The sequence below is a fragment of the Astatotilapia calliptera genome, chromosome 9, assembly GCF_900246225.1.
Source record: "Astatotilapia calliptera chromosome 9, fAstCal1.2, whole genome shotgun sequence".
NCBI classification, from domain to species: Eukaryota; Metazoa; Chordata; class Actinopteri; order Cichliformes; family Cichlidae; genus Astatotilapia; species Astatotilapia calliptera.
Window position 1 is genome coordinate 1,610,885 of NC_039310.1, and position 12,047 is coordinate 1,622,931.

Genomic DNA, 12,047 nt, shown 5'->3' on the forward strand with positions numbered 1-12,047 from the left:
GAAAAGAGAGGACGAGGAGAGGAAGAAAGGAGGGGACCGAGGAGGCAAGAAGGCGATGATGAGAGAGGAAAATCAATATGTAACTAAAGTTCATTGATGAATTAATGTGTGCGCACCTTACATTATATTGGATAAACGACTGAAATAAATAAAGAGAACAAGCTCCGGGCGTCACTTTGACACATCCATTAAAAGCTACATCTCCTTACAGCCGTGGCTAAACAGCTCCGCAGTAAATGAAACTGTCAGCAGAAACCGTGTTTTTCACACTGCCAGTTGTGTTAGACGTAGAAGCTGCAGGCAGCAGCAGGTTTTATGAAGTAACCAAGAGAAACGCAGAGAGATGGATGATGGGTTTTAAATCATGTATAATCTTACTGTCTTTGCATTCCCCATAAAAGACCCGGTGACACAGGAGACGAGCTCATCTGTGGGGAAATGAGCACATTATTTTAAAAAGGACTTGAACGCTAAATCTAACGAAGGCTTGCGTTACAGCCAGGAGGCTGTCAGGACAGCAACGCTCTGATGCAAACCGAAGGAAAAGGGAAACGAACAGCAGCATGTTTGTGGCGTACACAGCTCGTTTGCTGCAGATATTTATCTGGAAGCTTCTGCGATTGTACTTACATCCTTTAGATGTTAAGTTTACTGAAGTGTGCAAGTAAAGCTGCTTAATTCTCTGGATTAGAACATTGTGATTACTCTCAGTGTATTAAACTACTACTACTATTATTATTATTAATAAAAAGCACATCAGCATAATTTGAATGTATGAAGGAAATCTGTCGGTGATCTCAGCCCTGAAATTGATCATAAATCAATCTTATAATCTTTTATCTTATAAACTTTTAATGGCACTTTTATTAACGTGGTGCTTTCCACGTCCCACAAAGCAACGAAGCATGTGCTGCTGCAACACTGCTTAAAACAGAAAAGGATTCCTCAAAGACAGACAGCTGACCTGCTGTCCATTTATTGACCAGCCCGTCAGCACTGCACTGTAAACATGGGAATATAACCCAGACTAGTAGCTGTTCAGTTCAGTAGCTGCTACGTATACATACACAAACATACACAAGAAACATGTTTTAATGCAGTAGAACTTGTATCATAGGATCTTTAATCTATAAATACACAGTAGAATGTACAGGCTGCAGAATATGTAAGAAATATACGATCAGCAGTAAGATCCAGTCATTTGGTGACTGAGCACTACAGAGCACTGTGTTTATCAGCAGGGACTTTTTCCACTCATCCATCCGTCCACCCAGAATCCTCCATCTATCACCCAGCTGGCTTTTAGCGAGGTGCTCCTTGGTGCTTTGGACTTCACACTGTTCTCTCTGCGGTGCGTTCGCAGACGCGTCCAACAGACTCGCTCAGCGTCGGGACAGATCGCCTCCTGCGGAGAAAGGAAACAGTGAGCCGGTGTCGCATCTTCACCGCTACTCCGTCAAAGAACTGAACACGTTCAGCAAACAGAAAACTGCTTCCTGTACAGGATGACAGATTGAGACCCAGTGTGTGCAAAGACTTCTGGCTCAATTCTGAAATGAGCCTGATGAAACTGAACTCTATTAAAACAGGTGCAATGTAGTTGCAGATGTGTAGAAATGATGTTATATGGATTCATAGGCGCGCATCTGTGCGTGTGTGTTATCAAAGATTGATCGCACCAACGGCCAAAGCCATCAGATGTAATGTCCACGGAGGAGCAGCACTGGGGGTGGGGTTCTACGTCGTATGTGGCTCCATCCAATTAACTGAGGCGATCAGCCATGCTGATGAATGGATTACAGCATAATTGCTTCAGAGGTGGGACCCTTCATTAAATCATTTATGACGGGCAAAGGTGAGCATATGTTTGTGTGTGTAAATCTGCAGGAATGCTCGTGTCAGTGACCACACGCTTGTGGTTCAGCCTGGTGGTAATAAAAACAACTGTGACATGAAGGCTGAGTCTTTGAATTGGCTATGTTCTTCCCATTTCCAGCCCTGTACTTTCATTCTTGGACTTTTGCTTTCTGATTGGCTGCTTGCTGCAAACAGAAGGTTAGAGCAGCACTTTCACTTTGGCTCTGTTTCTGTTTCATTCCACAGCAGTGCATGCTCCTCACTGAACAAGAGTGAGGTGGTTTCTTAAAATGTACAATGTGCACACACACAGTGAGAGAGAAATAACAGCAGACCCGTCTAATAAGTGTTTTCATGTAAATAATAGTTTGTTTTGTGTTTTTTCCACAGACAAACACATTTTTCTACGCCACAGATTTAACACACAAGTATAAATGCTCTCTCAGATGAACTACCAAACACAACACATTGCACCGTTTCATTATTTATTTACCAAAAGCTGAGCCAAAAAACAAAGTCCACCCTCTCTAAAGCCTTCAAGAGGGTTAGAAGCAGCCAAGAGATCGAATGCACAGTCAGGTGAAAACATCAACAACTGTTGCTGCCCATCAATCTGGGAAGGGTTCAAGCCCATTTCCAAACAGTTTGAAGTCTTATTCTACAGTGTGAAAGACTATCCAGAAGTGGACGTCCCAGCAAATTCACTCCAAGGTCTCAGCGTGCAATGCTCAGAGGAACTGCAGCAAACACAAGAGTTCATCCCGGCAAGAGTTAGCATGCTCAGCTTTAAAATTCACCACATTATAAAAAAAGGCTGAACAAGTACGACTTTTTTTGGAAGGAAAAAATAAGATGAAGGAATACAACAACGTCCTTTGGACAGACAACACCAAAGCAGAGATGTTTGACCATAAACCAGCATATCAGCACAAACAGCCCTAATCAGCTGCCAAGTGTAGCGATGATTTGGAGTTACAGCCATAGGTCCTGGGTTTCTAGCAGCCTAGCAGCAACACCTCTGTATACCAAAGTATTCTAGAGAACATGAAGCCATCAGCCTGACACCTGAAGTGTGACTGAAACTGGGTCCTACAACAAGACAAAGGTCCCAAGCACAGCTGCAAGTGTTCAACAGAACGGCTAAAAAAGAACAGGATCGAGGCGCTGCAACGGCCCAGTCACAGTCCAGACCTCAGCCTAATTGAAATGCTGTAGCGGGACCACAGGAGACGTTTCTATAAATAAATGCATGCCTGCAAAGCTCAGTGAGCTGAAGCATGTAAGGAACAGTGGGCCAATGATGTGAGAGGCTGATAAACAAACAGCAAATGATTACAACAAAGTATTATTGCTGAAGGTGTTCTACAAGCTACTGAATCACGAGATCACCTCCCCTGCCCCGTAAGCTGGAGAGGAAAACATGGACGACTGACAGCTGTTCTGCTTTCAGAGCGATCGTCCCGATGCAGCCTTCTGCCTTGTTTTAATATTAGATACCAAGTCTGATGCTGAGAGGAGGCTAAAGGACAAATGGACACAGACGGTCGTCACAGAGAAACTGCAGCCCGGCTGATAACCTGAAGCCACAGACGGACGTCACTGTTGTTGAAGACACTGATCATTAAGACACCAAGAATCAAACTACAGGATTATTAAAGTTTCCACTGTGGGTGTGCCAAGTAACAAAATCTGTTATGTCATTCATGGAGGTAACACCTGCTCTCCACGTTAACAGGTTTCCACACCACTGATGATAGCAAAAGTGACATCACTGATAGAGGGTGTGTCCCAAACTCGCCATGAGCCTAAAGCTCCACCTAACGACGAGTCTGATCCAGAAACGCAGGGGAGCTGCTTCAACTGTGACATCTTCACAGGCACCCAGTCTTTCCTTTTCAAAGCTGCCTTGAGTTTGATTACAGAACAAGAACTCCTCAAGGACAAACGTGAAACTCTTAGTTGCATTCAAAGTAAATTATTTGCACGGAGCAGTAACTGCTGCTAGTTTCTGACATGCAGTAAGTTTGGTTGTAGACTTCAGACTGTTTAGATTCATCCAAGTCTGTTCGAATGAGTCCAATAAATATTTACAGACAGAAATCATCTCTGTGGCAGCGGGTGTGCTTTTAGCTCAGCTGTAGGGGGAGAGGTGGAGCTGAGCTCAGATAGCACTGCCAGGTGGAGTTGATTGGCACAGCAGCCACTCTCCCGCCACAGAGGAGACCCCGCCCCCCGCCCCGCCCAGCACGCTACTCAATCATTCAAATTTAGTTCTTATTCGACTCTGATCAACAAATTTGTCGTGAATTGTGTCACTAAGATGAGTGATACGTTTAAGGCGTTCCTCAACCCTTATGCCATAGCAAAGGCCATATCGCCATGACAACCATGCTGGTCATTTATATGCTCAATTCTCTGGCAGTCATGAGATCCTAGTTCATAGCTTTCATTTCAAGTTTCTTTGCAGGATGAAGTCAGAGCGGAGAGGACGATGTTTTCTCGTAGTGACCCAGCTCAGCCTGATATTCTACCTGTTTCTTTCTCAGGCCTGGTTAAATTAGTCGACCTGATGAAACAACATTTTATTACCTGCATCTTTTTAAAAATAGCTTTTCCTTTTTGGCACATTTTTAAGGACATATGACATCACAGCTATGCAGATGACATTCAGTTATAGATCTCCTCTAAGCCCTGCGTTGTTTTAAGCTGCAGGTCTTTTAAAACCTGGAAGGCTGAACACCTTGTTTAACTTCATGAGGAGGAAAGAGACGTCCTCCTTTGTACCCCTGATAGATTTCTGTGAACTCCTGGTCCCCATATTTCTGAACCTTGGGGCAGCTTTTGACTCACTTTGGATGATCAGGTTAAATCTCTGTTTCGATCTTGCTCTTTTATTCACTTAAGACACCAGGCCAACCTGAGCTCTGTTGTGTCCTGCTGTGAATTAGAAGCTTATTTCATCTCTTCTCAAAATAACCTCCTTCAAACAAAGTGTTCAAAATGCAACTGCAAAGTACTCGTGTCTCACTCACTTTAAGATTCTGGTTGTGACTGTTGGAGCAGCAGCAAACGTGTCCATGCAAACACCCCTGCAGGTTCCTGAGGTCTAACGATCAGGTTGTGTGCTTCACACAAGGCTGAGAACTAAAGGAGACAGAGCTACTGGCCCTCCAGCTGTGTCTTCATTAGTTGTTCTTTGTAAGTTGATATCTTGAACTGTATAAATAGAAATGTACTTATATGAAAAACTTGCTTTAACCTTTTAGGAGCTGCAGCCGTCTTCATACATGCTCCCATATTTTCAAAGGCTCAAAAGTAATTGCACAATTAACTGCCAAGCAGTTCCAAGTGAGGCCTGATCTCTCCTCACTCTGTGACAAATTAGGCAGAGAGACCTGTTAGTGACTCTCGTGGCTGTATATAAGCAATAGGTCTAACCTAAACCTATTTCCTCATTACATCATGGCAAATTAAGTAGATGAAAGGTCAGCAGCTGCTTCCAGGATTGAGTTTGCATTTGGTGGCTGTGCTTGGGAGCTCACCATTACACTGAAAGCAACAACCCAGGTCTAATCAGAGAGATCGGAACATTTGGTACATTTTTATAAAGCAGGAATGCAGCAGTCAGCTCTGCAACACCCAAATTCCTGGAAGATCACAAAAGACAACTGAATTCTTCCCTTCATAATATCTATCCAAGAAGATGCATCATTGCTACAGTGTTCTGTCAAGACGCAACTTCATGAATGAAGTACAGACGCAAAACGCTGATAACGCCCGAGGACAGAAAGACCGGATAAGACTTTCCTAGAAAACATCGAAGAAAGCCTGCCAAGTTCTGGAAGTTTCTTTTAGGAATATGAACTTGTAGCAGAGAAGAGTCTGTCAAACACAGTGGAGTGTTATCACAGCCAGTGGAAGTGGGTCAAGGGTGTTTATTCATGACTAGGTGTTGGTAGAAGTAGCAGGAGGAATTCTGAAGTATCGACAGCTTTACTTTCTGCTCACAGCGAATCAAAGGCTGTGAAACTGGTAGGACAGAGCCTGGCAGTAAAGACACAGCAAAGCAACGGCTCCTGAAGGTAAAGACATTTTCTCGGACGGCCACAACAGCCTTTAGTGGGCAGAAAGAGCCACAAAGACACAGCAACTAACAGTGGATCCAGTGAAGAAGAAAGTCCATCGGCTTTACGGTTCAAGCACTACATGCCTGTAAAAGAGTTTCATTTAAGAATGAACAACAAGGGAAATTTAATAAATCTTAAATGTAAGGAATATTTTTCAAAAATCTCTTGAAATAAAGCTGAAAGTCTGTCATTTATTAAATCTTGATTGCTTCCACTGGTTGGTGGTGTTTACAGGAGACATCTGAAAATGACTGCATGACTGTCCTGATGTGTATAAGCCTGGATGATTGGATGAAACTCTGACTTGAGGAGGCCGGTGTGCACTCGTGCCTGTATGAAAAGTTTTGCATATATTTAAATCTCACACTGATATGAGAAATGGACATGCAAATCCATCAGCCCCATTATGCCTCACCTTGGCAGCTAGTGCACTCGCAGCTGTGTATGACTGGCAGGACAACCGGCTCGCTCTCTCCACTCTCACACTGCAGGCTGAGGAAGCGCACCGGGGTGTTCGGGTCCAGGCGGTAGCTGCAGCACTCACACACCGACTGGAGATACGGCTCCTACGTGGAGAGAGTAAAAAGAAGAGAGAGGGTAACTAAATGTTGGGGGCAGAAAGAGAAATAAGAGCCAAGAGGGTGACTTGGATACGATGAGGGCAAACTGAAATCAGAGCAGGGGACGGTTTTATGAGGAGATCAGGGAAATAATAGGAAGTAGAAAGTGAAACAATCAGAAAAGAAAGTTTAAATGAGGGGAAAGAGTAGGACAGATAAGGAAGGGCAGATGCCTCCCTCTATTCTATGTGATGGAAGATTACAGTGTAAGAACTACAGCATATTAAGGACAAAAAATGAACGAATGCCTTTAAATGTTGGTGCATAAATAAGAGTAGCAAAGAAAAGCAAACCCAGTTAAACGTATGACCCGTGTGCTGAGGTGAGTCTCTTTCTGCTTCACTTCCTGTGAGCCCACAGACAGACGTACTAACATTTGACTTTGCTGCTGTCATTCAGTCCTCATCGCTCCATCAATAAAGGTGAGCTGTTGTGACGGCGATGAAAAGCCCAAATCTTGGCCCTACCATGACCGTGTGTGACTGATGGGATGTGGTTCAAGTGCTGTAATGCATGTTTCTTTTCTCCACACATCACTCTTAGCATCTAAACCAAAGGTTTTCTTTAAGACATTTCCACAGAGCATTATTCACAGAGACCTCTGCCTCATCTGTGTGCTCTGCAAACAGCAGATGGGCAGCACAGCTTTTCTGCTTGTATCTCTGCCACGTGCATTCGCGAACATGAACATTTGACACTGTGAGGCAGGTCTAAGCTTAGCTTCTTATTTTGTAAACTCCTGCATCCCTGTTTGCTGCTGGGCTGATCTGTGGTGCTCGACCATGCTGAGGAGGCTAACAGCATTCTTTAATTTCCTTGCTTTGCAGACAGTCTGTCTGACTGTGAACGGGTTGAGTTCAAAGTCTTTACAGATGGTTTTGTACCCTCTCCCAGTCTCCTCAGCATCTACATCTATCGTCCTTCCTGAAACATGCAGGAGTTAAATTATGGAACAGTCTAACAGAAGAAATAAAAGACAGTCAAAACATAAAACAGTTTAAAGTAAAATATAAAAACCTCATTTTAAATAAGTATAAGAATGAAGAAAACGGGGTTAACCCAGGACGGTAATGTTGCTGGTAATGGTGTTGCGGTTCTTTTTTGTTTTTTTGTTTGTTTTGGTTTGTTGTTTTTCCATAACTTGTGTATCTGCAAATATACACATTCTGTATTTTTCATATGAAAGAAACTATACTGTGGTGGGGCTTGCTAATTTCTTGTTTTTGATTTATGTATGTTATGTTTTGTTTTACTTCATATGTTTCATATGTTGTTTGTTTAATTTAAGACAAAAAAAAAATTAAATGAATGAGAGGTAAAACTTGAGGGGGTAGGGACAAATAAGTAAATACTTCAGCCTACTCCTTTTCAAACAAATAATGGAATGATATTTTGTAATGATTGTGAAGGCACATGTTTGAAATGTTTGAAATAAAAATGAACTGAACTGAACTGAACATGCTGTGAAGAACAGACTTTGACAGACCCCTGATCTTTACGTAAAACAGGGTGTCCATGGACTCCTGACTGAGGGCTTTAAAAAGAGCATTTATACTGATTACAAGTCAGATTTTTAGTTCTCCAACAGTTCCAAAGGAAGATCTCATTCAGCTGCTACATGCACCACAATGTTTCTTCGTTGGATCCGTGCTTACTCTCCCTGTCATTTAATACACTGTGTTCATTATCGCCTAATCAGAATGAAGAAAGAGCTGAGCGATGCTAAGATGTCTGTGATACACAGAAACTGTTATCTCGTGGTTGATCTCTGCATAACAAGCCAGTGTAGTTATAACATGGCTTAATACTGTAAGCAACGTGAAATGTATAATAATAATAACAAGAGCAAGAAAGATATGTTTTACTTCTTTACGTCTTTTTAAGGTGGCTTACATGACAAACTCAACTGATAACAAATAACAGAGTCAACAAAGATACATGCAAAAATCCTGAAATTTGAGAATAATCGAGCCTCGTTTGTAACTCAGAGAAAGAAGGTCGCCTTTGGAAGCTGTGTTCATGCATCCAATTAATGCAGACAAAGCCTGAAGGAGACTGTGGAAAAGTACAGAGGACGGTAGCAACGCATGATACATAAAAGGGGAAGGAGGTAAGAAAAGTTCCTCTGAAAAATAGTTATTAGTACTTCTCACACACTTTGAAAAGTCTACAGTGTGTGTGTGTGTGTGTGTGTGTGTGTGTGTGTGTGTGTGTGTGTGTGTGTGTGTCCGATAAGTCAGCCGGTGATGGGAAACTTGATCACTGTAATGAATTCCTGCTTCTTCCAGTCGTGCTAATCAATGACACGGGGACTTCACAGGGTTGCCTAGTCATCGGTTACCATCCCCGGTTGCCGCAGTAACGGGAGGTAATGACACATTTGGCCGAGCTGATGTTTATTTTTACTGATCTCCCAGCATGACTGACTCTATTTTTACAGTGGAGACGCATAGATGCCAAGGAAGAACAAAGTCACCATGGTGATGAGGTGATAAGCCTGCTGTCTTACAAGGATGAAAAAGACAGAAAACCAAGAATGAAAATCAAAGAAGAAGAAAAGATAGAATCCCTCTACCCCTGCACGAGATTCAACACATCCATCTACTGTATTTACACCCTGATACTTCACATATTATATCTTGTATTTCTGTTTGCCTGCCTTCAAGTCATCAACTGTATGTTTATCTTTAAGCACAGATGTCAAATGCTCAGCTCAGGATGCCATAATTAAAGACAATTCTCTCGCATCAGTAGAAAAAACAAAATAGACAATGAGATGATCTCATTTGCTAAAGATGATACCCTGAATCATGATTTTATTAATAGTTTTTGGGATTTTCTCGCCCTATGACAGCTGGGATAGGCTCCAGCGCCCCCCGCGACCCTGAAAAGGATAAGCGGAAGTGAATGGATGGATGGATGGATGGATTTAAAGGGACTTAAAGGGCAGATGCATAAACTGTACATAAAAGATGGCAATAACTGGTTGCTCTTAAAAGTAAAGCCATTAACCTTAAACCCTCATGCTTTGTAATGGCCTCCAGGGGGTGATTCCCCTGGTTGATGAAAACATGGGAAGTAATGAAGTACAAATACTTTGTTACTGTATCCCAAAAGGCTGATTCTCTCAGCTGACTGCAGGTTTCCCCAACCTTATAAACAGTCTTCGATCAGTAGTTGTTGATCAATAGTCAATGCAATTTGCATATTAATACAATTATAAATGAATTGGGTTGCACAATGCACAAAGAGCAGCAGGTCAGCTGATCACAGCCTGTACACTAAGAAAATCTTCCCCCACCTTCTGAATCCACTTTAACCCCTGACTGTGCACATTTTCCTGTTTAGAGGAAAAGTCGCCCTCTGCAATGTAGCAACAGAAAACAGATTTATGTTTTTTATTTTGCACAAAAATAGAAATGTCCTCCAAAGAGCTACTCTTACTTTCTTACTTTGAGTACATTTCAGTCTCTACATTTCAGAGTCTCTACTATCTGTGGATGCTAGCTGACCCCATGCAAACTAGTTATCCTGCACAGGAAGGGTGAATAAGAACACTCTTTACAAATATTGTCAGTCAGGAAAGTAAAGTTCAGAGGCTGTTTCAGGTGTTTCACCTGTTTCATGTGTTTCGGCTGTTTCAGGTGTTTCAGGTGTTTCAGGTGTTTCAGCTGTTTCAGCTTTTTCAGCTGTTTCAGCTTTTTCAGGTGTTTCAGGTCTTTCAGCTGTTTCAGCTGTTTCATGTGTTTCAGCTGTTTCATGTGTTTCAGCTGTTTCAGGTCTTTCAGGTCTTTCAGCTGTTTCATGTGTTTCAGGTGTTTCAGCTGTTTCATGTGTTTCAGCTGTTTCAGCTGTTTCAGGTTTTTCGGCTGTTTCAGCTGTTTCAGGAGTTTCAGGTGTTTCAGCTGTTTCAGGTGTTTCGGCTGTTTCAGGAGTTTCATGTGTTTCAGCTGTTTCATGTGTTTCAGCTGTTTCATGTGTTTCAGCTGTTTCATGTGTTTCAGGAGTTTCAGGTGTTTCAGCTGTTTCATGTGTTTCAGCTGTTTCATGTGTTTCAGGTTTTTCGGCTGTTTCAGCTGTTTCAGGTGTTTCAGCTGTTTCAGGAGTTTCAGGAGTTTCAGCTGTTTCATGTGTTTCAGGTGTTTCAGCTGTTTCAGGTGTTTCATGTGTTTCAGGTTTTTCAGGTGTTTCAGCTGTTTCGGCTGTTTCAGCTGTTTCGGCTGTTTCAGCTGTTTCATGTGTTTCACCTGTTTCACCTGTTTCACCTGTTTCAGCTGTTTCAGGTGTTTCAGCTGTTTCAGCTTTTTCAGCTGTTTCGGCTGTTTCAGTTGTTTCAGGTGTTTCAGGTGTTTCGGCTTTTTCAGCTGTTTCGGCTGTTTCGGCTGTTTCAGCTGTTTCAGGTGTTTCAGCTGTTTCAGGTGCTTCAGGTGTTTCACCTGTTTCAGCTGTTTCAGGTGCTTCAGCTGTTTCAGGTGTTTCAGCTGTTTCAGGTGTTTCAGCTGTTTCAGCTGTTTCAGGTGTTTCAGCTGTTTCAGGTGTTTTCAGCTGTTTCAGCTTTTTTCAGCTGTTTCGGCTGTTTCGGCTGTTTCAGTTGTTTTGAGGTGTTTCAGGTGTTTCAGCTTTTTCAGCTGTTTTCGGCTGTTTCGGCTGTTTCAGTTTGTTTCAGGTGTTTCCACCTGTTCAGGTGTTTCAGGTGTTTCACCTGTTTCAGCTGTTTCAGCTGTTCAGCTGTTTCGGCTGTTTCAGGTGTTTCAGCTTTTTCAGGTGTTTCAGCTGTTTCAGCTGTTTCAGGTGTTTCAGCTTTTTCAGGTGTTTCAGCTGTTTCATGTGTTTCAGGTGTTTTCAAGCTGTTTCAGCTGTTTCAGGTTTTTCGGCTGTTTCAGGAGTTTCAGCTGTTTCAGCTGTTTCAGCTGTTTCAGCTGTTTCAGGTGTTTCAGGTGTTTCAAGCTGTTTCACCTGTTTCAAGCTGTTTCAGCTTGTTTCAGGTGTTTCAGCTGTTTCAGCTGTTTCAGCTGTTTCGGCTGTTTCAGGTGTTTCAGCTGTTTCACGTGTTTCAGCTGTTTCAGCTGTTTCAGCTGTTTCAGCTGTTTCAGGTGTTTCGGCTGTTTCAGCTGTTTCAGCTGTTTCAGCTGTTTCAGCTGTTTCGGCTGTTTCAGGAGTTTCAGCTGTTTCACCTGTTTCAGCTGTTTCAGCTGTTTCAGGTGTTTCAGCTGTTTCAGGTGTTTCAGCTGTTTCGGCTGTTTCAGGTGTTTCAGCTGTTTCGGCTGTTTCAGGTGTTTCAGCTTTTTCAGGTGTTTCAGCTGTTTCAGCTGTTTCAGGTGTTTCAGCTTTTTCAGGTGTTTCAGCTGTTTCATGTGTTTCAGGTGTTTCAGCTGTTTCAGCTGTTTCAGGTGTTTCAGCTGTTTCAGCTGTTTCAGGTGTTTCACCTATTTCAGGTGTTTCA

At 42.6% G+C, this 12,047-nt stretch overlaps 1 protein-coding gene across 1 annotated transcript in view; it reads right to left on the reverse strand.

The window, feature by feature from the left end:
- Positions 1-1,106: 1,106 nt before the first annotated feature.
- Positions 1,107-12,047, reverse strand: part of LOC113029372 (SCO-spondin-like) — a 61,696-nt gene continuing 50,755 nt past the window's right edge. Inside the window, exons 58-59 of the mRNA XM_026180212.1 lie at positions 6,400-6,550; positions 1,107-1,405 (exon numbers count right to left, since the gene is read on the reverse strand). Of these exons, the coding sequence (XP_026035997.1) occupies positions 1,383-1,405; positions 6,400-6,550 (174 nt within the window). The 3' untranslated portion in view covers positions 1,107-1,382. The remainder of the gene's footprint in view (positions 1,406-6,399; positions 6,551-12,047) is intronic.